The 26,061-nt window shown below is 41.6% G+C and overlaps 4 protein-coding genes across 4 annotated transcripts; all 4 read right to left on the bottom strand.

The window, feature by feature from the left end:
• Window positions 1–203: 203 nt before the first annotated feature.
• LOC140281699 (GTPase IMAP family member 9-like) lies at window positions 204–4,148 on the bottom strand. The gene is made up of 4 exons (XM_072376193.1): window positions 4,139–4,148; window positions 3,208–3,969; window positions 311–519; window positions 204–218 (listed from the first exon to the last, which is right to left on the bottom strand). The coding sequence occupies exons 1-4, from the start codon at window positions 4,146–4,148 to the stop codon at window positions 204–206; spliced, it is 996 nt and encodes a 331-aa protein (XP_072232294.1).
• Window positions 4,149–4,393: 245 nt separating this feature from the next.
• Window positions 4,394–12,235, bottom strand: LOC140281698 (uncharacterized). Its single transcript, XM_072376192.1, has 6 exons — window positions 11,932–12,235; window positions 10,528–10,658; window positions 10,104–10,421; window positions 9,593–9,829; window positions 9,251–9,475; window positions 4,394–4,573 (listed from the first exon to the last, which is right to left on the bottom strand). The coding sequence occupies exons 1-6, from the start codon at window positions 12,104–12,106 to the stop codon at window positions 4,394–4,396; spliced, it is 1,266 nt and encodes a 421-aa protein (XP_072232293.1). The 5' UTR covers window positions 12,107–12,235.
• A 1,011-nt stretch (window positions 12,236–13,246) lies between these two features.
• Window positions 13,247–14,948, bottom strand: LOC140281697 (GTPase IMAP family member 7-like). Its single transcript, XM_072376191.1, has 3 exons — window positions 14,894–14,948; window positions 13,620–14,636; window positions 13,247–13,251 (listed from the first exon to the last, which is right to left on the bottom strand). The coding sequence occupies exons 1-3, from the start codon at window positions 14,946–14,948 to the stop codon at window positions 13,247–13,249; spliced, it is 1,077 nt and encodes a 358-aa protein (XP_072232292.1).
• Window positions 14,949–20,564: 5,616 nt separating this feature from the next.
• On the bottom strand, window positions 20,565–24,106 carry LOC140281485 (E3 ubiquitin/ISG15 ligase TRIM25-like). The gene is made up of 7 exons (XM_072375917.1): window positions 23,870–24,106; window positions 22,770–23,129; window positions 22,494–22,589; window positions 21,918–22,151; window positions 21,435–21,597; window positions 21,284–21,343; window positions 20,565–21,171 (listed from the first exon to the last, which is right to left on the bottom strand). The coding sequence occupies exons 1-7, from the start codon at window positions 24,104–24,106 to the stop codon at window positions 20,636–20,638; spliced, it is 1,686 nt and encodes a 561-aa protein (XP_072232018.1). The 3' UTR covers window positions 20,565–20,635.
• Between the last annotated feature and the right edge of the window lie 1,955 nt (window positions 24,107–26,061).

Below are 26,061 nucleotides of genomic sequence, written 5' to 3'. Positions count from 1 at the left end.
AAAAAAACTTAAGTATCGTGTCATTTCTTGCAGCAGACATCTAAGATATCAGTTCACAATCGTTGCTTTGATACACTTTTTTATTTAAAATTGCATGAATTATGAATTAAAAGTGTGAAATATTGAATTCTCAAATATAAATAACGATGATTGATGAACTAAAAGTCCGGTGGGCACTTAATCCTCAAACTGATCAATTGGATTTACACCATTTGACCCTGCAGATGTATTTTACATAATATAATATTTTACATAAGTCAGGAGATTCACGGTTTGCCGCAGCAAACAGTTGCAAGTCTAAAAGCATCACCTCAGCCAGCATGGTGTTCTTCCCCAAAGGGAGGACTGCTGTACTGCACTGAGGGCAGCTGTACTCCCCCTTCCTCTCCTCCAGGTCCCAGCAACCCTCAATGCAGATTCTGCAGTAACTGTGTCCACACTGGACGGTGACGGGTTCTTTTAACAGATCCAGACATACCGAACACCAGAACTGCGGCTCCTCTGCCATGTTTGGATGAACTGCACATGCGCAGAATGAGGGGCTTATTTAGTTTCGTTTTCTCAGAAGCTCTTCACTTGCGAACGGCTTTCCCGACAGCAACGTAACTCCATTCATTCCAAGAAGATGTTTGGAGGCTGTAGCTTTAGAGACAGTGTCCCATGATCTTCATTTTACTCAGTGATGTGCTTTTGTTAATTAGCCAAACAGGCGGACACAATTATAGAGTGGCAGTTTTTCCTGCTATTCTACTGCATAAATAGCATTATTGCTGTCTCAGTTTTGTGACATCAAAGCACTTGCAATCGTTTCGTGATTAATTTAAACAACATTGTGAAAATCCAATCTCAAATCTGTAATTTATTGAAGCTTTGAAACAAAAGAAAACTGCGAAATCTCCGATTTATCTGCTGAATTTTATCAAAGAAATTTGGAATATTATTGAAACGCCACTTTTAAACATGTGTCAAGAGAAAATGTGAAGTCGACATCGCATAGCACAGACTTTTATGTTACTGGGTTTATGTGCCATAAGGACGCTGCTTGCTCTGAAACCATTGTTTCTTTGCAGTAACCCTTCGTGCAAACATTCAGGCTTAGGTATTACTACACATACTCTAAGACAGGCCTTTGAACTCATGTCAATTCATTTATGATCAGCAGGAAGTATCCAGTGATTTCTGCTCACAGCAAGTTAGATAACAAAGTTCTATCATTACAGCAAATCTTTTTTAACATTACAGTGTTCTACATCTAACTTACCCACAGCTGAATTTGTTAGAAAATAGTGTGTTTGGTTCACTTTATCAAATAGTTTGAAAGATTGTCAGATTTAGCAAGAAATCAGATTTTGGCCCCTGCAAAACAGTTCACTCCTTGTACTTTTATGCAAAATTTTTCCAATCAAAATGGACCATTTTGTCCACCCATTGAGCCAAATTAAACCAAAGTCAATTCGACAACAACAGTGGCAAATGAAAAAACAGAAGAGCAGAAGGTCAGATGAGTGAGATAGTCCAGTTTTTTATATTCTTCACTAAAGGGAAAACAGGATAGGGAGGAAAAGGCTGAGCCAAACCAAGCTCATCTTTGGGCCAAGCAGCAAGAAGAGGAGCAGTGATAGAGGGAGAGCAGGTACCATACTGTAAAAGGAAGAGACTATGCCAGACCTGTATACGTTTTAAAAGTCAGATGTATAATGCATGATAATTTAAGTATTGTGTAAGATTATAATAGAAATGTGTTCAAAAGCTGGTTTTCCTTAACAAGAGGGAACAGATTAGGCACTATCATCAACATGATAGTGTAATAGGGCTTGGGTATCTATTTTAAATACTGAAGGAAATATGAAGCATTTGTATATATTATCCCTCTGTACCAGGACAATTCATTCCTTTTTATTCCTAATCCATGACTTGATGAAATTCATTCTCCAGTTTCACAATGTAACTAATTTGCAAATCATTTAGGATGAGGCTGATGTTCTCTGATACCAAAGTAACAAATAAACCTAAAAGTCATTATGATGTTGTTTTTGTTCCTTTAAGACTCTGAAAATGGCCAGATTTAAATAACAGAATTAAAAAGAATTCCAGGGGAGCATGCCCCTGAACCCGACTAGAAGTTCTGACTCATGACCTCAGTATTTTTTGGGCCCTGCATTAGACCTTAGGAAAACTGTTCCAATGGAAGTCCAGATAGATAGAAAGAAACTTTGGGGCTGGTTCACTGCCAATGAAACTGTTAGATTATATAATATAATATAATGGACAACCTTGGAATTCTTCCGCATAATCTAAACCATTAGCTGGATAGCTGAAAGGTAACTGGGTGTCCCAACAGATCATTGACCCCGATTACACTAATCAGAACTGAGTGGACTGGGTAAAGCAGGTTATGTCTTTGTTTGTTTAGGAATGGCTCCGACCAAAATCCAGACCTCATTACAATCATAAAAATAGATTTTGCCTCCCAGCAAAAGATGTTGTGCTTTTGTGAGGAAACCAACAAGTGCACCTATTCTACCAAGAGGAGTGGTCCAGTACCCACCAGATTTATCTTAGAAGCTTTGGGACGGCCACCAAATGTATCAAGGTCAAACATACTCAGAATTAAGAGACAGAGCTGCACTATCATGAAAAGTCAGATCCTCTGATAGAGAAGAAGCTCATGCAGCTGTGTGAATTATCTGGTTCAAATGAAGAACAAGCAAATCTTCAGCATTCAGAAAATGTTTTATCCCAAGATGTTTTTATTATAATACTGTAAGTCTTCTGATTGTGGACTTTTATCTAAAACTGTCAAATATTCAGCTGTTTTTTTCTTTTACCTATAAGACACGGACATGTGAAAAGACCCAATTTCGTGAATGATTTTATATAAATGTTTAAGATGAAAAGAAACCAACATTTCAGCAGTTTTCTTGTTTGTATTTTAATAACATTACAGGAATATAGCAGTCTTTGAACAGCAGTATACATGAAGACAATAAAACAGTGTTTCATAATGAAAAATATTTCACTCTGTCAACTTTTATGGAAACATATGCAGGAGCTGCAATTACAGAAACAGTAGCTCCTGCTGCTAAATGAGCCGCCATGTTTGGCGCTGCAGTTTCTCCTGCTGCCCCTGCTACAACTGGATCCATAGCTTTCAGTTCTTTAAAGATTGTAACAACAACAACCCTGCACCAACCATCACAGGCGCACCAAACAGAGCTCCTAACAACGTTCCTGTAGTTCCTATCTTAAGAGAATTGAACACAGTTTTCTTTGCCTGACTCTTTCTATCTTCCTGTGACATATATCCTGATGAAGACTGAATGCGTCTTTCCTCCTCTTGTATTAGTCCGTTCACCGTTTGTAGCATCTCATTGGTGTAGAAACCTCTATTGTTCACCATCTCTGTTATTGTGTTGAGCAGATTTCCCACCTGGATCTGGTTGTTCCTGTATTCATCCTGCTGGTTGTTCTTCCAGTATTTGTTGTCAACCACATGGCAGCGGCCTCCACATTTCCCCAGGAGATCCTGCAGATCCTCATTTCCACTCACAAACTCTCCAATCGTCATCCCGTCACGGAGCTGATCACCGTGAGTGAAGACGACCACAGCATATTTCAAAGCTTCCTCAGAAAAGGTTTCTTTTATCTTAGAGATAATCTGTTTCTCGTGCTCCGTAAATTTCTCCACTTTAAGAAAAATGAGAAAAGCATGAGGGCCAGGGGAGCACTCGGTGATGCACTTTGCTATCTCAGCTTTCAGGTTGTCCACATTCTTGCGATTGTCAAAGAATCCAGGAGTGTCGATCACTGTGATGTTTCTTCCATTAACCTCTCTGGTTGCACTCTGACATTCCCTTGTTCCAGAGTTTGCAGAGTCATTCATCTCAAACACTTTCTCTTCAAATATGGCTTCAGCGAAGCTGCTTTTCCCAGCTCCAGTTTTCCCAAGTAGAACGACCCTTAGGTCTGCTGGAAGAAGACAGTAATGATTTCAGATTATTTCATCTTCTATTAAATACATTTATATACACACTCATACAACAACACATATTTATATCTATTTATTTTTTTGTACAATGTGTAAAGTATTTTTCACACATACATTCAATATGAATATTTCATTAAAAAATTCAAACACCACACCACATTATTAATCAGGGTATCATTCGTTCTTTCTATTTTAAATTGCCAATCAAAAAATGAAAAACTGACTGGTTATTTAGTTTTTTATTATAACACCAAAAAACGAAATAAAATGCCTGTTTTTTCATATTTCACTTTTAGGCTCAGATCCAAAATACAAAATGTAAAAATGGGCAAACGTGGTTCACAAAGTTGTTTCCATTCCGCCTAATGTGCTGCAAGTTTGAAACTTTAAAAGAATGTCTAAGCTTTATTTTTCTTGTGCATTAGTTGACACTTTTTCCTTTTTCAACCTCTCCATTAACCTTCTCTTACACTCATCTTCTCTCTTAGGTCTCTTAGGGCTACACCCACCTTTGTCTTGATCATGTTGCTGAGAGTTATCGACGAAATCTTTGCATTTCAAAGCTTTCTGAATACATGTGAAGACCTGGAGAGACAAGAATGGACAGGGTTTAACATCAGTTCCCGAATACATTCATCTGATAAAGACAAAAACATCACCTGATGTTTATTCTAATAAACTCTTTCTAACCATAATGCTTATCTAACCATAATGCTTAACTTACACTAGCAGACTGTGTGTCTGCTAGTGTAAGTTTTTTCTAAGCTTCTTGCCTAATTCAATATCTGTTGTTGTTGTGAGAGTGATCAAAACCCATCCGTGGGTGAAACCTGTTGCCTAGTAGCCTCGGTTGGGCCAACGCAAAGCAATCAGAGTATTCAGGAGCTGTGAACGGGCGGTCACTCTCCTCTCTGAAAACACTTGCTGGTTAACTCTCGGTGGGCGGTCTCAGCCTAGTGCAATTAACCAACACATGAACGGCTGTGCACAACATAAAGTAAGGGGTGGTGCCTGAAGCGTCAGCCATTCTCGTGTGAAGACATTCTTGGGTAAAGACTAGCGTGTCTACCTGCTCGTGTCCACCGAGCAAGGCCACTGAACAAGGCAAACCTGTCCTACTTGCCTCATCCATGTCGCTCTGGCCTCACCACCTGCTTTAAAATGTGCCTCAAACCTATTCCCATTCCTGTTGTCTCCGGCTCGCACAGAAGGTTTCACACAACCAAACCACACAACCAAACCAAGCCACCGCAACCTTAACAACCTCCGCTCTCTAAAGCCCACTTCACTCTGTGACACACCCTTGTCTGTGGGGTTGTGGAATTGCCAATCGGCGGTAAACAAAGCAGATTTCATTATGGCTTATGCTAATCACCTGTCTCTTGACATCCTGGCTCTCACTGAAACGTGGATTAAGCCTGAAAACACAGCTACCCCGGCTGCACTTTCAACCAACCACTCATTTTCCCACACCTCTCGTACATCTGGGAGAGGTGGTGGAACAGGCATGCTCATATCCAACAAATGGAAATACACCCAACTGCTACCTGAAGCTGAATACAATACCTTTGAATACCACGCCATCTTGGTAACTGCACCGGTCAAAACCTATATGATTGTCGTATATTACCCACCAGGACAACTCGGTGACTTTCTAAATGAACTCGACACCTTGCTCTCTTCTATCTTGGAGCATGACTGTCCCACAATTGTCCTTGGTGACATGAACATCCACCTTGACAGTCCTAACTCTTCTGATTTTCTGTCACTAATGCACTCGTTTGAGCTACAACTGCTCAGCAGTCCTCCGACCCATAAAGCTGGCAAAGTGCTCGATCTCGTTTTCTCAAGAAACTGTGCCACAGAGGCCCTATCTGTCACACCTCTGCAGTTCTCTGACCACTATTTCATTCAGTTCAGAGTGAGTCTCCCGAGAAGACCATCTGCTTCTACCCCTATGGTTTCCTTCCGCCGCAATCTCCGCAACCTGTCGCCCACCCGCTTCTCCTCCGTTGCTGCCTCCGCTCTTCCAACCTCCAGCACATTCTCCTCCCTTCAGGTTAATGATGCCACGGAGTCCCTTTGCTCTACTCTGAGCTTATCTCTGGATAGTCTGTGTCCTCTATCCACCAAACCCTCCCGATCCTCCCAGTTTCACCCCTGGCTTAATGATACTCTCCGAGCGTTGCGCACCAATCTCAGAGCTGCCGAAAGGAAATGGCAAAAGTCAAAAGATCTAGCTAAATTCCAGGTGCTACTGTCATCATTCGCATCCAGTGTCACTGATGCAAAAAAGTCTTTCTACATCAACAAGATTCATAGTACTACTGACACCCGGAAACTTTTTTCCACCTTCAAAACTCTACTTAATCCTCCGCCTCCGCCACCTGCTACCAATCTAACAGCAGACACCTTTGCCTCATTTTTACTGACAAAGTGGCAGCTATAAGCAAACAGTTTACCGAACCTGGTACCACAAAATCTGCATGCAGAAGTCCTACTGCATCATTTTCCTCATTTACCCCTCTGACTCAGAGCAGTGTGTCTAAACTTCTCACATGTAGCCGTCCTACTACATGCCCGCTGGACCCCGTTCCTACTAATCTTCTCCAATCCATTGCTCCTACTGTAACTGCAGCAGTCACGCATGTGATTAATGCTTCACTGACATCGGGCACATTTCCTACCACTTTCAAACAAGCTCAAGAAACCTTCCCTCCCTCCAACTCATGTGGAGAATTATCGGCCGGTCTCTCTCCTCCCGTTTCTGTCTAAAATCATTGAAAGGGCGGTCTTTAAGCAAGTCAACGATTACCTCTCTCATAACAACCTCCTTGACCCAAACCAATCTGGGTTTAAAAGTGGACACTCCACCGAGACCGCTCTGTTAGCTGTGACAGAAGCCTTAAAAGAAGCCAGAGCGACAGCTAAGTCCTCTGTACTTATCCTGCTCGACTTATCGGCTGCATTTGACACTGTCAACCACAGTATTCTTTTGTCCATGCTCTCAAGCATGGGCATCACAGGGAGAGCACACTCCTGGTTTGAATCGTACCTCACTGGTCGGTCCTTCAAAGTATCCTGGCTTGGTCACACTTCTGCAGCGCACCACCTTGCCACAGGGGTCCCCCAAGGCTCAGTACTGGGACCTCTTCTCTTTGCCATATACACCAACTCACTGGGAAAGATCATCCGATCACATGGCTTCTCATACCAATGTTATGCTGATGATACCCAGCTCTATCTGTCATTCCCACCTGATGACCACACGGTCTCAGCACGAATCTCAGACTGTCTTTCTGGCATATCAGCATGGATGAAAGCCCATCATCTCCAACCTAACCTCCCAAAAACTGAACTGCTTGTCTTTCCAGCCAAACCAACCATACAACACAGCATCTGCATCCAAACCGAATCCCTATCTCTTGCTCCATCAAAGGTTGCTAGAAACTTGGGTGTCATGACTGATGACCAACTAACCTTCAAAGATCACGTTACCTTGGTTGCTCGTTCATGCCGCTTTGCATTACTAAACATAAGAAAGATCAGACCATACCTGACCCAACATACCACCCAGCTCCTGGTGCAGGCCATGGTCACCTCCCGCCTTGACTACTGCAATGCTCTCCTAACTGGTCTCCCAGCCTGTGCTGTGAAACCTCTGCAGATGATCCAGAACGCGGCGGCGCGTCTGGTCTTCAATCAGCCTAAAAGAGCACACGTCACCCCTCTGTTCATTGAACTCCACTGGCTACCCTTAGCCGCCCGCATCAAATTCAAGTCACTGATGTTAGCCTACAAAGTGCTTAATGGAACGGCTCCCATCTACTTGAATGCTCTTGCAAAGGCTTATGTCACAACTTGGTCCCTCCGTTCGTCCCAGGATTGTCGTCTAGCAGTGCCTACACCACGCCTAAGACAATCCAAACTCTTTTCATGTGTCGTCCCACGATGGTGGAATAACCTACCGAGCGCTACCAGAACAGGGGCGTCCCTGTCTATCTTCAAGAACCTCTTGAAAACCCAGCTCTTCAGAGAGCATCTCCTATCCTAGCACTTACCTTGTACTTCCCTACCCCCTCTATCTCTGCACTTTATCTTTCTGCACTTCTTTCTATGCCTACACCCTATCTCTACTCTGTCACCTCTGACATAGTCAGACTAGTGGTTTCCTTCTATGTAGTTTATTGTTAGCTTTATATAGCTTGTTAAATCTTCATTTGTAAGTCGCTTTGGATAAAAGCGTCTGCTAAATACATAAACATAAACATCTATTAAATCATCGGATTATGGCCTTAAAAGACAATTGTACATTGAGTTATTTTAAGGTGTCCACAATGAAAGATGACCGACTTGAAAGAACCGCTGAAAAGAAAAGAAAAAAATCAGCAAGAAAAATTTAGGATAACTATCCTGCACTGCTATGACCTGTACCGACTGAGCAACCAAAGCTGTAAGAATGCAGAGTAAAATCCATCCATTTTCTATACCGTCAATCGGGTAGCGGGTGGGCTGGACAGGTTGCCAGTCCATCACAGGGCCACACAGAGACAAATGAGACAAACAATCATGCACACTTACACTCACTCCATGGACAATGGACTATGGACAATTTAGAGTCACCAATTAACCTGACATGCATGTTTTTGGATGGTGGGAGGAAGCCGGAGAGAACCCACGCATACACGGGGAGAACATGCAAACTCCACACAGAAGGGCCCAGGCGGGGATTGAACCTGGAACCCTCTTGCTGTGAGACGACGCTAACCACCACACCACCGTGCACCCCCGCAGAGTAAAAAGTCAGGGGAAAAAAGATAAATAAATCAATAAGTCAAAATCAAGTCGAGTTGCCTGTTTTTGTCACGATCAGGCGTGTTGTTGCTGTTTGGTTTCTGAGTCTTAGGTGAGGGCGGGGCAGGTTTCCTGGAAGTCTGGGGTGGAACACCCTTTTTAAGGATCTGCAGGAGCTCCAGTCTTCACCAGATTATTTCACTTTCTGAGTAGTAATACGGCTCCCTCATATCTTCTCAGAGAAAGCCTTTTCTCAGCGTGACATTTTGTCTTTGTCTCCCACAGTCTTGCTCCCGTTTCCTGCGATAAACTTATTAATGCTGAAGTCTCAAGTCTTTAAGTTGAAGCCTGCATTGCTGTTGATACCACATCAAAAAATTCCAAATCATCTGGAAACTATAATAAGCAAAAAAAGGACATCGTAAACTCTTCAGTTAGGAATAATTAGTGGCACCATGCATTAATTACCTCATGAGCCTCGTCATCATCGGGGTGTATGACAATGCGGACCAGGAGCGGTGAGCTGCTGGCTCGGTTCTGTTCAAATCTATTAACTTCCTCCAGTAACACCCTGGCTACCATGATGTCAGGAATACGAAGGGCAATCCCAGACCCGAGCACAGGAAAAGCGACAGATCCAAACCCTCTCCTCTCACAGGAAGTCAGGATGTTGTTGATGCCCAATCGCAGCACCTGTAAAAGGTAAACATCCAGTATTCTTCATGACATGCACACATCTTAAAGGAAACATGCCCCATGCACTCTGCTCTCATGATAAGAAATTCTAACATAATCTCCCAGTAATTTCACCTGGACTGCAAGTCCATTTTCATCATCATCCCAGCGACAGAGGTTGAGGAAGAACACTGCATCAGATGGAAGTCCAGGCAACCCCTCCACCAGCACTGAGTCGCCAGGGAACGATTTCTCTCCTTCTTCCGCTAGAAACTTTGAAGTCAGCTGAGGACCGACGAGTTCATTCAAAATGTTACCAATTCGGGTAGAGAGGGGATTATGGAGAACCATGGGGGATACCACGGCATCAACCTGAAAGAAAAACAGGACATGAGGTGCAGATTGAACAGCAAATTAGTCAGTTTACTGGTCTGTAGCCACAGTGATGTGAAATATGCAAAAAAAAAGAGGCGTAGCAATAAGTTGTCAAGCCAGGAACTGTGTGTTTGCATAACTTTATAAGGAGGAAATGGTAAATATGTGCAGATAGAGAACAGCATTGTCTATTTTGAGAGATGTTTCCTGTTACGTGATGTTTTAAAGTCAGACATCCACACCACTTTAGGTTTTGCAAGGTATTTCTCACCTGTTGGGTCTCGATGGTCCCCTGAACAATCTCTACACAGACTCTGCTTCCAGGGGCTTCAGGAACTGCATGGAACATCGATACGTCAAGTGTATCTATTTCAGTTTCAACTTTACTAATTTCACCAACAGCTCCAGAATCAGCCCTCTCCTCATCTGGGTGAAGCTGGGCAGAGGAGCATTCAGAGGTCAGCTCTTTCTGCTGGTCTTCCTCAGCACTGGGACTTTCCTTCAGGGAGGTCGATGGCTGATGGTTAGGTTGTAGCTCACAATCTTCACCACTTGATGAAGCAGTCGAGGCAGGAATGGACTGAGGGTCCTGTATCAAAAACACATCCCAATCTTAACAGTTTACTGTTCTCAGGAACTGATATGTGTCAGATCAGAAAAACCTTTCTGAAATGACTAAAAGAAATTGTGCTGACCTCTTCTGGAGCTGTGGGGGTGGTGCTGTTAGAGGGGGTGGGAGCTTCCAAGCTGGCCCAGACAGTGAACTCCAGATGACCATCTGCAAGCTCCACATTATGCTTGCATCTCTTTAGGACTTCCTGCTGATCTAAAACAGAATGACACTCAAATAGTTTAACAGTGAACACGAACAGTTTTCCTGTACCTGCCAGGCAGTGCATTCTTTCAAACCACCCCCCTGCCTTTAATTAAAGCCATAGGCATCAAACAAATATTGACATTAATGTCCATTTCTGATACCCTCTTCCCACCGCCTCGTTAACAGTGTTTCTACTTGAGTCACACTGACCTGCTTTAAGTTTCCTCTACAATCAAGTTGTATGGACAACAGTTGAGTTTACAATGGAGAACTGAAACGGCCATAATCAGAAATAAATACAAAACCACGTAAATTTCTCGGTAAATACACTGATATGCCAATAAATGCTGCTAAAATTAATAACAAATATAACTTTGTGCTGCAACTAACATAACTAACTAATGCAAACTTGTATTTTGTGTTTATCTAACTTTACCTAATCCCTCATTCCCTAAAATAGATGGTTGACATTTCCCCGCCTCGGTTTTACATAAGTAAGCACATCCCTGCGTGCATCACAGCCACGCCATGTAAACGAGGCCTGTCGAAAGGCAGAGATTAAAGGAAATTATATTGATGGCAATAAAAGAAACAAGAAAATAGAGAGTGAACCATTTCATAGGAATAAACACGAGGATTCAGAAACTATGAAAGAAGTCGAAAAGAGAGTATTACATAAGCCAATCAGAAAATAAAAAATAAAAAAAGGATAAATGGCTGAATAAATACAGGCCGCCAGTCCATCACAGGGCCACACAGAGACAAACGAGACAAACAACCACACACACGCTCACACTCACTCAGGGCAATTTTAGAGACACCAATTAACCTAAAGCGCACGTTTTTGGACAGTGGGATGAAACCGGAGTATAAACAGGGATATCAACACAAATTAACGCAGGTGAAAATCAAATCAATATTAAATGTGACATTAGTTGTTTTTACCATTTCAGAGATAAGACTTCGTGAACATGAAAACCGGACTTTCTAGTCGGCACTGACTCAGTTTAGTTTCGCTTTCCGCGTAAGTTTACAATTTATTTTACAGCGCTTCCACACCAGTTTTGACCTGCTTTATGTTTCATTGCGCAGTCTCGTTTCCAAATTAAGCACTTAAACTTGGCCCATCCGGTATTTATAAAGAGAGTTTTCAAAGAAATGGGATTAATGTACCTACAGTTGGATGGACAGGGTTCCTCTTGGATAAGACAACCCCCGTCATAACATAATAAAAAGAGCAGATTCAAGTATGAGCTGATAACTGACCGTATCTTTACGATACCTTTTTCACATCGGAAAGTTATACAGTAGACGTTATCGGCCACAGTCTCCAGTGGACCGCAGTCTCCTCCGCCGGATCTGCGTTGAATTTTGAAATATTTTTCAACTTTCTTCAGCTGCTCCAGAGGCTTGTGGCACTCGAAGAAAACGGGGTGCTGGTAAATATCACCCATCATGAGGCAAGGTGAAGAAGCCAAACTTTCGCAGAATGCACCACTTTGTTGAGTGAAGGATTTCCAGTTTCACAGCTCCGTGTCCGTTCCACGCAGAGCTGTGCAGATACTGAGAGCAACTGGAAAACAACCGGCAGCTGATGCTGTGGGTGGGACGGGCTGGAATCTGTCTGTCAAACCTTCATATGCAACACTGTTAACCCTCTACGCGCAAATATTACTCTGTCCTTTTTGGTCAGGCGGTCCTATAGACCAAACTCCCTGTAATTCAATAAAAAAAAAATTAACTATCGTGTCATTTTCAGCAGACCTCTGAGATATCAGTTCACAATCGTTGCTTACTTACATTTACATCAAGCTACTGAGACACCAGTGTCACCATCTACAATCATACTAGTTTTGCAGATAATATTTATGTTTTAATAGACATAAGCTGTAGATGGCCTGCATGAAGTTAAGTTGAATCAAGGTAAGGCATTAGACCTCTGTCTTTAGGAATGGTTCCGACCAGAATCCAGACCGCATTACTATAAAAAAAATAGATTTTTTTCTTCCAGCATAAGATGTGTTTTTGTGAGGAAACCAACAAGTGCACCTATTCTACCAAGAGGAGTGGTCCAGTACCCACCAGATTTCTTTCAGAAGCTTTGGGACGGCCACCAAATGTATCAAGATCAAACATACTCAGAATTAAGAGACAGAGCTGCACTATCATGAAAAGTCAGATCCTCTGATAGAGAAGAAGCTCATTCAAAAAGTGTTTTTTCACAAGATTTTTTTATTATAATGCTGTAAGTCGTCCAATTGTGGACTTTTACATGAAACTGGACAATTTTTGTGGATGATTTTATGAAAATGTTTAAGATGAAAAGAAACCAACATTTCAGCAGTTTTCTTGTTTGTATTTTAATAACATTACAGGAATATAGAGCAGTCTTTGAACAGCAGTATATATGAAGACAATAAAACAATGTTTCATAATGAAAAATATTCCACACTGTCAAATTTTATGGAAACATTCTTTTTAAGCTTTTATCTTCTGGCAAAGTGAAAAATGACGATAATTACACACAAAACAGCCAGTCACCCACAGAAACCACTTAATCTTTATCAGCAAATGTTTTAAAAGAAATATTAACCAATTCACTCTGTAAAAAACGGAAATTTCAAAATGAAATCCCAAATCAACAGAGAATAAAAGGAAGACAGAAAATAAAAGAAGAAATGCCCCGACTATCAAGCTAACAGCAAAATGTTTTGAAGAGATATAAATCCAGTTAAACGTTCATTTAGGTATGTAAGCAAATAAAATCATTGCAATTTAATAACATAATCCCATCTTTGTTGATCTGTGATATTATCTTCTTTTTGCATTCTCTGATAGATTTTAATTTCAATAACTTATCCAAAACAAAAGCTCAGCTGCAGCCTAGCTTAATGGAGACTTATAGTCCTCCAAGCTTTGATATTTGCTTGGTATTTAGCAACTTTTTAATTGGCTCTGCAGCACACATACCAACAGCCTCTGCTGTGTTCTTTCCTGCCTCTACAGCCGAGTCCGCTTCATCAGCTTCATGATACCCAATATAACCTCCAACTGCTGCGGCTGCAAAAGCAGCAGCTGCTCCTGCTGCTGTACCAACTCCCACACCTGATGCTGTAGTTCCTAGAGCTGCTGGTAGAGTCGCCTTCACTGCCTTTACTACAACTGGATCCATAACTTCCAGTGCCAGGACAACTGCAGCAACCATCACAGGCACACCGAGCAGAGCTCCTAACAACATTCCTGTAGTAACCCCTGCAGCTTTCTTAAGAAAATTGAACACAGTTTTCTTTGCCTGACTCTTTCTATCTTCCTGTGACATATGTCCTGATGAAGACTGAATGCGTCTTTCCTCCTCTTGTATTAGTCCGTTCACTGTTTGTAGCATCCCATTGGTGTAGAAACCTCCATTGTTCACCATCTCTGTTATTGTGTTGAGCAGATTTCCCACCTGGATCTGGTTGTTCCTGTATTCATCCTGCTGGTTGTTCTTCCAGTATTTGTTGTCAACCACATGGCAGCGGCCTCCACATTTCTCCAGGAGATCCTGCAGATCCTCATTTTCACTCACAAACTCTCCAATCGTCATCCCGTCACGGAGCTGATCACCGTGAGTGAAGACGACCACAGCATGTTTGAAAGCTTCCTCAGAAAAAGTTTCTTTTATCTCAGAGACCATCTGTTTCTCGTGCTCCGTAAATTTCTCCACTTTAAGAAAAATTAGAAAAGCATGAGGGCCAGAGGAACACTCGGTGATGCACTTTAATATCTCAGCTTTCAGGTTGTCTATATTCTTGCGATTGTCAAAGAATCCAGGAGTGTCGATCACTGTGATGTTTCTTCCATTAACCTCTCTGGTTGCACTCTGACATTCACTTGTTCCAGAGTTTGCAGAGTCATCCATCTCAAACACTTTCTCTCCAAATATGGCTTCAGCGAAGCTGCTTTTCCCAGCTCCAGTTTTCCCAACTAGAACGACCCTTAGGTCTGCTGCAAGACAGTAATGATTTCAGATTAGTGCATCGTCGATTAAATACATTTGTATACACACACACACACATTCATATGTATATATATATATATAGATATATATAAATCAGAAATGGCTGTGTTATAAAACTGCTTAATGGAAACAAACTATGATATTTTGATAGCTTAAAGGGGAGACTGCAGACTCCCTTTCTCTTATTGCTGAAGGTTTTTTTTATAAACCATGTCTGTGAGACTAAATTCATGCATGTGGTTACCGTTTGCTTGCAGGTCGTCTGTTTTGTGGTGCAGAGAGCACACATTGGCCAGCATGGCTGATATTTTCTTACTTCTCCTTATTGCCTTCTTTTTATGTGTATGGTGGTCCCGCAATATTTCCTGAGCTCACAATATTAACTGTAATGTTTCAATTTGGACATTTTAGGGGTCTTGAAGGCCAGAGACATGCATGATGTTCAGCAGGCCCCAAAAGCCTGCAGTGTACAGTCACATCGTGCTGATGTGCTTGTGGTTCTGTGTTTATAGGTGAGCAAAAATGATGGAGGAATGTAAGAATGTAGTCTTACAGGCATTTAATGAGTGCCTGTGACTAACATACCAATAGTTATAGAATGTGACCTTCATGTAAGAGTTTTGAAAGTTAGATGCAGTACCTTTAATGAACCTGGCTAACCAGAAACTCATGGGTATAACCACAGACTGCCTGCTAGGATACGAGTTGTGTGAGTTTACAGTACATTATCAGTAATAATGTGTTCAGAGAGTTAGTTAAGTTGATATTTGTTGCATGCAAGCTTAATGGTGAGATATGTGCATGTGTCGTTCAGCAGATCTGAATAGCCTGCAGTGTGTTCTATGTGAGTAAAGATGTTTAGGCTCACATGCTAAATGCAAAATGTGTGATTAGTGTTTTCACAGACAGCTGGTCTGTGTCTTTGGTTTTTCCTTCTGACATGTCAGCCTCTAACTGCCCACCTTTAAGTATTCATGCCTGCTTCCAGTCTTCAACACGCTCCCTGAACAACAGCCCAACAGTGATCTACACTTTATTCCTGCCAGCAAGTGTCTTAAGTTTCCATCGAGTTTAGGTCCAAATGATTCTTTGGATACAACATTTTTACAGTGTTTTTATATATTTTTGTACAATGTGTAAAATATTTTTCACGCATACATTCAGTATGAATATTTCATTAAAAAATTCAAACACCACATTATCGCCTTCACATTTAGCAAAAAAAACAAAGAGCCAGGTTTCCATTCATTAGTAAAGCTAATTTTAAGTGATCTTTATAGAGACGGAAGAAAACAAATATGAATCAGGTACAGGCTACGTTGCTACTGGTTGTGATTCAGAAAAAATTGTCCTAAGTTGTTACAAACCTTGATGAGCACAAAAGGAATTTTTTTTTTTAAATCTTTGCCAGGTCAAACGTGATTCACAAAGTTGTTTCCATTCCGCCTAATGTGCTGCAAGTCTCCTTTGAAACTTGAAAAGAATGTCTCAGCTTTATTTTTCTTGTGCATTAGTTGACACTTTTTCCTTTTTCAACCTCTCCATTAACCTTCTCTTACACTCATCTTCTCTCTTAGGTCTCTTAGGGCTACACCCACCTTTGTCTTGAGCTTGTTGCTGAGAGTTATCGACGAAATCTTTGCATTTCAAAGCTTTCTGAATACATGTGAAGACCTGGAGAGACAAGGATGTACAGGGTTTAACATCAGTTCCCGAATACAAGTGTATCCATTTCAGTTTCAACTTTACTAATTTCACCAACAGCTCCAGAATCAGCCCTCTCCTCATCTGGGTGAAGCTGGGCAGAGGAGCATTCAGAGGTCAGCTCTTTCTCCTGGTCTTCCTCAGCACTGGGACTTTCCTTCAGGGAAGTCGATGGCTGATGGTTAGGTTGTAGCTCACAATCTTCACCACTTGATGAAGCAGTCGAGGCAGGAATGGCCTGAGGGTCCTGTATCAAAAACACATCCCAATCTTAACAGTTTACTGTTCTCAGGAACTGATATGTGTCAGATCAGAAAAACCTTTCTGAAATGACTAAAAGAAATTGCGCTGACCTCTTCTGGAGCTGTGGGGGTGGTGCTGTTAGAGGGGGTGGGAGCTTCCAAGCTGCCCCGGACAGTGAACTCCAGACGACCATCTGAGAGCTCCACAGCATGCTTGCATCTCTTTAGGACTTCCTGCTGATCTAAAACAGAATGTGTCACATTTATTATTTCAAGCATTAAACATGATCTAAAGAATACATTTATTCTCAGGTCATGCTGTACATAACTACCACACAGAGACAAGAATGAAACTAATCATTTCAATGAGTCGCGACAGTTATTCTTTAAAATGGCTGGTGTGGATACATGGAGTCATATTTGGGAAACAATTGAAAAATACTGATTTAATTTCCTCTTGGACACTGTATGGGTCAGACAACATATACTTTGATTCCAAGATATCTGTGGCAAAGCTCTTATAGGCCGATCGGCCACAACATTATGACCATTAACAGGTCAAATGAGTGACAATGCTGATCTTGATCAAATGCAAAGTTCTCCTAGAACAGAGTCAGTCCACATATGGTAACAGCATTTCCCTAAAGCAGCAGCCGGAACAACTGCAGGAAGAACTCAAAGAAGGTATCAACGGGTTTCAAAACACCCCAGATAGCGGTCTTATTGGAACTGATGCCATCTGTGGGAAGGGAGCTCAATTTCCAGAGATGTCATCCAAAAACCCAAAGGCCTTTAAGGATCTACTGTTAACATTCCAGTAAATTGGGACACCCTCAGTTGGGTTTTTTGGCAGCATTAAAAAGAACCTACTCCATATTTGGCAGGTGGTCATAATGTTGTGGCTAATCAGTGACATCATCATCCTTTGGGGGCACTGGGTTAGTGTGCACATTGTTTGCCTCATAAACAGGATATCACTGGGATACATAGTTAGACAAAAGAGTCTGCATTCAAAACTGAGATCATCTCTCTGCTTGAGTTCCTACATCAGAACTTTACCCAAACTCAAAACTTTTTTGTAATAGTGTTTTGTTTGTTTGGTTTCTTCTTCTTTTTATCGCATGTAACAATGTTGCACTGTGCAAGGCAGTGGAAATGGGCAAAAAGATTAACACCATGGGTGTTTTAAAATTGCAAATCAAAACTCCAAGAGTTACAAATAGGCTTCTATCTTAAACTATTTATAGTGTTAATACACCAGCAACCCTGTTCAGTGTAGACACACACCACCTGTTGTGTAAAGTGTGTGTTGACGAATTTTCATTTTCAAGTAGTGAGAGACATACTGCAGCTGTCAAAGTGAAATATGAAGTATTGAATTGTGATTGTGTGGTGAAGGCCAACGGCCTTTAGACACTCAAATAGTTGAACAGTGAACACAAACAGTTTTCCTGTACATCGTGCATTCTTTCAACCCATCCCCCTGCCTTTAATCAAAGCCATAGGCATCAAACAAATATTGACATTAATGTCCATTTCTGAAACTGAAACGGCCATAATCAGAAATAAATACAAAACCACGTAAATTTCTCGGTAAATAAATTGATTGCCAATAAATGCAAACATAACAAACATGACTTTATGCTGCAACTATCATTACTGACTAATGCAAACTTTGTGTTTATCTAACTTGATCTAATCCCTCTTTCCTTAAAATAGATGGTTGACATTTCCCCGCCTCGGTTTTACATAAGTAAGCACATCCCTGCGTGCATCACAGCCACGCCATGTAAACGAGTCCTGTCGAAAGGCAGAGATTAAAGGAAATTATATTGATGGCAATAAAAGAAACAAGAAAATAGAGAGTGAACCATTTCATAGGAATAAACACGAGGATTCAGAAACTATGAAAGAAGTCGAAAAGAGAGTATTACATAAGCCAATCAGAAAATAAAAAATAAAAAAGGATAAATGGCTGAATAAATACAGGTCGCCAGTCCATCACAGGACCACACAGAGACAAACGAGACAAACAACCACACACACGCTCACACTCACTCAGGGCAATTTTAGAGACACCAATTAACCTAAAGTGCATGTTTTTGGACAGTGGGATGAAACCGGAGTATAAACAGGGACATCAACACAAATTAATGCAGGTGAAAATCAAATCAATATTAAATGTGACATTAGTTGCTTTTACCATTTCAGAGATAAGAGTTTCAGAGATGAGGACATGAAAACCGGACTTTCTAGTCGGCACTGACTCAGTTTAGTTTCGCTTTCCGCGTAAGTTTACAATTTATTTTACAGCGCTTCCACGCCAGTTTTGACCTGCTTTATGAATTATTGTGCAGTCTCGTTTCCAAATTAAGCACTTAAACTTGGCCCATCCGGTATTTATAAAGAGAGTTTTCAAAGAAATGGGATTAATGTACCTACAGTTGGATGGGCAGGGTTCCTCTTGGATAAGACAACCCCCGTCATAACATAATAAAAAGAGCAGATTCAAGTATGAGCTGATAACTGACCGCATCTTTACGATACCTTTTTGACATCGGAAAGTTATACAGTAGACGTTATCGGCCACAGTCTCCAGTGGACCGCAGTCTCCTCCGCCGGATCTGCGTCGAACACGGAAATATTTTTCAACTTTCTTCAGCTGCTCCAGAGGCTTGTGGCACACAAAGAAAACGGGGTGCTGGTAAATATCACCCATCGTTCGTAGGCAAGGTGAAGAAACTTCCGCAGAATGCACCACTTTGTTGAGTGAAGGATTTCCAGTTTCACAGCTCCGTGTCCGTTCCACGCAGAGCTGTGCAGATACTGAGAGCAACTGGAAAACAACCGTCAGCTGATGCTGTGGGTGGGACGGGCTGGAATCTGTCTGTCAGGATCAAAAACCTGTATTTCAATAGAAAACTTAAGTAGCGTGTCATTTCTTGCAGCAGACCTCTGAGATATCAGTTCACAATCGTTGCTTTGATAAACTTTTCAAAAAATAAATTTGCATGAATTAAAAGTGTGAAATATTGAATTCTCAAATATAAATAACGATTGATGATGAACTAAAAGTGCGGTGGACACTTAATCCTCAAACTGATCAATAGGATTTACACCATTTGATCCAGCAGATGCATTTTACATAATTCAAAACTGACAAAACCAGTCGAGCAGGCCTATTCCAGTGTTCACGTGCAATTATAATTGGCAAAACTGTATCCAAAAGGTATGGAAGTTACCTGAAGTGGCAATGATTAGTGTTTAACATTTTTACAGCAATCAAACATCAGCTTTGTGCTGCTTTCTAAACATACGATACAATTAAGGCACCTTAACAAAGTATATAAATCGTGGTGTTAGTGTTTGACTAATTATCAGTCTCTTTTCATGTGGAGGATTCAATTAATACAGACATGGAAAGATTCCCCTCACATTATTACGCTGCTAAACACACGTCGGCTTTAATAGACATTTACACGTAAAGATTAATATACAATTAAGACTGATATGCGAGTGAATTTTTGGCCAATTAAATGAAAAATCCAACATATGTTGAGTATGCATATTTATTCATTTATTCCTCTTAAAAATTACAATGACAAAAACAACAATTTCTTCATGGACAGCTGCACATTAAAAACAAAAAAAGTAAAAAGGTGGGTTTTTAACACCAATGGTGGCAAGGAGAGCTGACTTTTTTGGAGCAGCTGCTTAATACAAATAAGTTCTCCAAAAAGTTGGCAACTCTGGGCCATAACACTGTGCGACTGGCTGGACACCACAAGGGAACATTTCAAATCAACTCGAGCTACTCACTACTGTGGAACGCACTCCTTGCTGAATACTGCAAGAGTTTGAATACTGGCGCAGATCAAACTGAATATAAGTAACTATATGTTGATTTAAACTGAAACACTGATCACAGTTCGCAGTTTCTGCTGATGCAGACATGTCAAAAATGTCTTCTGGCATGTTTAACTGTCCTGTTTGTAGGAAAATATTGACCCAGTTTACAGCCTTACCAAACAATGACCTCATCACCATAGCTTCATCACTTCTGCAGTGCGCTCACCGTTTGAACCATCATCTGTCAGCTTGAGGCCTGCATAGAGAGGCTGAGTGAAGCTGGTCTGCTCTCTGTGGAGCAGAGTCATCTTGTCAGAGATGCTATAAAAAGACAGCGCACCCGCCTTATAATCCAGGTACACTCCAATCCTGGAGGATGCTGGGCCTCGCACTTTTCTGAGAACGTCATTGTGTCGGAAAGCGTAACCACCTGGAAAGCACTTTAAACTCCACGACTTCTTATTCGTTCCAAACGCCGAGTCGTGCAACGCTTTGCTGACGTCTTTGTAAGCCACTGCCACCTCCCACAAACAACAGCTTGAGCTGACCTCCCAGTAGCATCGCTCAGACAGAGCCTCTCTGCACAGCACCTGCCTCACATCCGTAAACCTGTCTGAGTGATGGGGATATTGCTGCGCCCTGAAATGACTCGTCACCAGCCGGCCTTCCTGAGAGACGGACAGATATCTGTGAACAGTGTTGGTGTCCAGCGTTAAGGCGCGGTAGTCTGTTGGAAAAGCAAAGCAGGAACACAGGGCAACATTAATATCACTCATCAGCTGTTCAGTTCATTATTAATGTGCAGTAAGGAGATGCAGATGACTGAAGGTTGTACTCGCAGTGTAAAAACTCGTCTCTGGTCTTTGGTTTAGGTGGCAGTACAACACCTACAGCACAGACTGTCGACAGAGGGGGGGAAAGAAAAAGATTCTGAATCCCACACAACGTGAAAGAGAGCGCCGTTCATCAACTATAATTTCTCTCACATACCTCTGGCAGACATCTTAGGCCATGTCTTCGTTAGGAGAGCCTCTACGTCATCTTTCAGTTCGCTCGCACACTTGGCCGCCATTTCCATCGAGTGGCGAGGACGAACAACGGCACCGGGTGGCAAGTCTGGAGATTCACATGAGGTGGAAAGAGACTGGAAAGTCTGCGGGTAAGTAAGTCCGAGACAAGAAAAGGATTGAATAATACTGGAAGAAGATACTCGTCTGCTTAATATATGCAGTTTTTGTTCATTTGTCTAATTTTTTTTTTTTTGAAAGAGTGATACAGCAGACAACTTACAGACTCTTGCAGTTCTCATTTTATGGAAAAACATTTAAAACTGAGGACACAGACTGATATTGTCAAAAAGAAACTTTTCAGACCACCTCAGCATTAACCCCCCCCCCCCCCCGAGCTGCGCCTTGTCCTAAAGAAAAGTTACGACAGTTCTGCATGTAAACTGACAGTAAATGCACCGCCTGCCTGAATGAAATGGATGTGGTCGGTGGTTTGAGAAAGCTGCTCCAGGTCGGCGTCTCTTTCTCTCAGCTTGGCGATCTCGTCCTCCAGCTGCAGCTGCAGCTCTTCAGCCTGAGCGATGGCGATGTTCTCCTGGGACCCGATCATCTGCTTCGCTAAAAGTCGACTTTTTTCAATGGAGGAGATCAGCTTGTCTATGATGTCGTCAATAGAGTTCACTGCAGTCTGGCAGCCGCTCTGCTCACACAGACGCACACCAAGCACAAGACTTTTCTCTTGTAAACTGTCACTGGGGTTCATTTTTAACCATTTATCCAAAGCAGAAAAAGGCCACATTCATTTATTGCATTACTTAACTGAGTCAACACGTGGACTGAAGAAGCAAGCAGAGAAATTGTCACAGAGGCGTTAAATCTGAGCAAAACGGTCTACTTTTGTAAAAGAAAAATAGCAAATGGACTAATTGTGTTGGCCGTGTTCTGCTGTGCCGAGACGTTCAGGTCCAGCCACCGGGAAGCTACAGCATAAGCTACACGGTCGCTGATGTTCAAATATATAACCTGCCGTCCCATTCCACACCTTAAATTCCTTCAGAGCTTGAACCAGCTCATCCAGCTCGCGTTCCCTCTCCTGGAGTCTCTTCAGGACCTTCTTTCGGTTCACTACCAGCAGCACCTGAAAGAAATTGTTTGTGCCACAACTTGAATGCTGCTGGTTTAATCCGCAGAGAATTACTGGTGCTAAAAACTCAGATGGGGTTTTCAGAAGCTGTGAAAAAGCATGCAGGATTTTACGTTCAGCACAAAGAACTTCCTGTGTCATGTTCACTGTGCTCTGCTGGGTTTCTGAACATACCTGTTCGTCAGCTCTTTCTGCCGCGGCCGACACATTGGAATGGCGGCAGTGGTGCTCTATAGAGCACAGGCAGCAGATGCACTTCTTGTCTGTCTTACAATAGATGTCCAGCAGCCTGTGGTGCTGCGAACACATCTTCTCCTTTACTGGGATCGTAACTGAGACCAGCTGGTGAGTCTTTAACACGGAAACTCTGTAGTGAGGCTCCAGGTGAGCGGCACAGTACGACGCCAAGCACGTCAGGCATGACTTTGAGGCCTTGCTTTGTGTGGAAACGCTGCAGAAATCACAGGCCACGTCTGCAGGGTCGGCACAGGGAGAGCTCTGCTGGGCGCTCGCCCCCAGCAGCTTCCCCACAACCTAAAAAAGAAAAGAAAAACTCAATCTCAGCCTGCAGAGTGGGACTGTTTCATACATCACATATATGAGCTCAACAGTCACACTGAAGAACCTGTTATTCAAGAGTCAGACTCAGAATGTCAAAACATAAAATAAAACTATTTTTCTTTTTTTTTTTTCAGCCATGTGGAACAATCAAATCTGTCAGATAAGCTACAACTCTGTTCAGTTCAAGGGCTCTGAGGCACATCGACTATTCATTTCGCATTTTATCGACATGTCAAGGAGTTTGAGTTTTAACGGGACAAAAAAATAAAAAATAAAAAAGATTTGCGCAAAAAGACGAAGAAAAAGCAGCCCCCCTTGCAAATGTTTGCACCCATAAAATATTACATTTTCAAGCAGCACAATGCACATACTTGAAGCCATCAGTCCAGTAGCATTTATGGTTGGAAAGTAACTGAAATCTTGATGATTTTTTAGGTTTGCACAGAAATCTTCAAGCATATTTGAACCGAGACTTGTGTTGGTAGTTGGATGGAAAAAATGTACTTAAAACAAACCATTTAATTTGGTGAAACATTAATTAAAGCAGGTTTATTTAATGTTGAGAATACAGATACTAAAATAGAGACGATTTTAAATAAAAGTAACAAAAATTCAAGTGTTAGGCCTCATGGTGGCGGTGTAGCGTTACTTATCTGAGCTCATGAGTCTCAGTCAAACCGTTTTTCAAACAATTGCAAGTGTAAAAGCATCACCTCTGCCAGCATGGTGTTCTTCCCCAGAACAGGCCGGGGTTGGAAGACCTCCCTGCACTGAGGGCAGCTGTACTCCCCCTTCCTCTCTTCCAGGTCCCAGCAACCCTCAATGCAGACTCTGCAGTAACTGTGTCCACACTGGACGGTGACGGGTTCTTTTAACAGATCCAGACATACCGAACACCAGAACTGGTTGTTGTCCAACGCAACACCACGACCCAGCTGCTCCTCAGCCATGGTTGGACGAACCGCACACGTGCAGAGTGAAGCTTTATTTATCCTCTTCCAGGACGTCGACGTGACGTCATAATTGAGCATTCGAAGTTCTGCGTTGAGGGAAGACGTTGCTCTGCAATCCACCATGCAGTTAGGGAGGTGTGGCTGTGTGTTTGTGTGGTTTCAGGGGTTCCAGCTGAATCCTTGCTTTTTCTTCCGGTCACAGTTAACAACAGTAAACATTGAGGCTTATTTAGTTTCGTTTTCTCCCGGGAACGCAGGAGAAGCTCTCCACGTGCCAGTGGGCGGCTCTCCCTGCAACAATAACTCCATTCATTCCAAAAAGATGTTTGGAGGCTGTGTCCCACAACCTTCTTTTGACACAGAGATGCGTTTATGTTCATTAGCCCCACTGACATAAACAGGCGCACAAAGTGAAAGAGTGGCAGTTTTTCCTGCTATTCTACTGCATAAATAGCATCAAAGCACTTGCAATCATTTCCTGATCTAAAATAATCAAGTCACCATAACTTTACGGTCGGCTGCCAAGTGAGTAAACATGTCTGCCCTCAGGGGTCTGACGTCACACACAGTTTCAGAGCCTTTTGTCGTGACAAAGCTGGAGACAAAAGATTTGACTTATGTTAAGGGTTTGAGTCTATGTTTAAAGTTATTGTCAAGTTGTGATTGTGGGCTATTCGCACAACTAAATAAACACTTAAATTATGTTTGTCTTTTTCAGTTTAAAACGGGTTTAGCTGCCCCACTTTATCAAATATTGAGAACGTGGGACTGCGTGCTTTGGGTAATTTGGGTCAGACAGGAGGTTTTTGCATTAAGGGCTAAACAGACATTCATAAGATGTGTTGTTTCGAGTGTTCCTATCACGTTAAGAACTGCTCCTGCTACTGATTGAAAAAGTTTGTTAAAAACTTTGTTAAATGATTCAACACGTTAAAAATGTTTCTCTTGTGCAGGAAAGGAGTTATGTCTGATGTCTTTTTCTGATTTCTTTAAAAAATAATTTTCCTCCGTTTCTAGTAACATTGGAATTTCTGTTAAAGGTACTCCCTTTCACCCCGTTGTTTCATTTGATTTTTAAAGATTTGTGAAGGGGGGATTTTTACTGACCAATACAAGTGTGCCAGATTACAAAGTGTTCTGTCCCACTTCATCAAATCAAGGCAATATTTTCTAGGGATTTCAGAAAAGTCTCATGTGTTTATCTAAAATGTTAAATATCAGGATGAGCAGTAAAAGTCCAAATATATATAAATAAAAGATGAATAAATAGTTCCATATGGCCCAAGTTCCAAGGTGGCAACATTAATATCTCTTTCAGTCTGTTTCTGTGTCCTGGAAGTTACAGTTTGAATTAGTTTCTTAGTTTTAATTGGGCTAACAATACTCTCTTCAGTAAGAGGGTATGAACAGGCTGTGCAACCACAATGTCAGGGGATTATAGCTGAGTTGGAAAATAGTTTTGCTGCTTATAAATATCCTTTCTACAACACAGACATATAGACAGAAACTTAATTTGAAGCCTTTTAATAATATGACCAGCCAGTGCAAAACCCAAATGTTACTGAAGTACAAACAACCGGATCAGATAAAAGACAAAAAAGCTTAAAACTTCAAAACTAAAAACTGTCAAATATAATGTACGATTTGATTTTCAGAGAGATTACACATACTAAAAATCACTTTCATGATGTCAAAGTAATTATCACAATGTGTGAACAAAACATCATAGAAAAAATACCAGGAACTAATAAGTATTTGAATAAAAAAAATCTTAACATGATTCAATAAACCTTTGTATATCATCTCAAACTTACAGAAAATGCATAGAAATAATTGGAATTTCCATCTGTCAAGACATGATTTCCTTAAAAACAAATATAACACCATAGATGCTTTTTTCACATGTACAGTCATTGCAAAATAAGCTATTATGTAATGTCAAACTGATATCG

The sequence above is a fragment of the Leuresthes tenuis genome, unplaced genomic scaffold, assembly GCF_036924035.1.
Source record: "Leuresthes tenuis unplaced genomic scaffold, fLeuTen1.0.hap1 SCAF_22, whole genome shotgun sequence".
NCBI classification, from domain to species: Eukaryota; Metazoa; Chordata; class Actinopteri; order Atheriniformes; family Atherinopsidae; genus Leuresthes; species Leuresthes tenuis.
This window is presented reverse-complemented; position numbering and strand designations above follow the sequence as displayed.

Excerpts from the sequence above, each read along its gene's own strand:
- LOC140281697 (XM_072376191.1), bottom strand. The coding sequence starts at position 14,948 with ATGCTGGCCAATGTGTGCTCTCTGCACCACAAAACAGACGACCTGCAA. Across the intron at positions 14,637-14,893 it reads AGACGACCTGCAAGCAAACG|CAGACCTAAGGGTCGTTCTA; the intron begins GTAACCACATGC and ends ACTGTCTTGCAG.
- LOC140281698 (XM_072376192.1), bottom strand. The coding sequence starts at position 12,106 with ATGATGGGTGATATTTACCAGCACCCCGTTTTCTTCGAGTGCCACAAG. Across the intron at positions 10,659-11,931 it reads AACTTTCCGATGTGAAAAAG|ATCAGCAGGAAGTCCTAAAG; the intron begins GTATCGTAAAGA and ends ATTCTGTTTTAG. Across the intron at positions 10,422-10,527 it reads CCCCCACAGCTCCAGAAGAG|GACCCTCAGTCCATTCCTGC; the intron begins GTCAGCACAATT and ends TTTTTGATACAG.
- LOC140281485 (XM_072375917.1), bottom strand. The coding sequence starts at position 24,106 with ATGGCTGAGGAGCAGCTGGGTCGTGGTGTTGCGTTGGACAACAACCAG. Across the intron at positions 22,152-22,493 it reads AAGCTCTGAAGGAATTTAAG|AGCGGCTGCCAGACTGCAGT; the intron begins GTGTGGAATGGG and ends CTGTGTGAGCAG. Across the intron at positions 21,598-21,917 it reads ACCACATCCATTTCATTCAG|ACTTTCCAGTCTCTTTCCAC; the intron begins GCAGGCGGTGCA and ends ACTTACCCGCAG.
- LOC140281699 (XM_072376193.1), bottom strand. Across the intron at positions 520-3,207 it reads GTTGTTAGGAGCTCTGTTTG|TTCATCCAAACATGGCAGAG; the intron begins GTGCGCCTGTGA and ends GCGCATGTGCAG.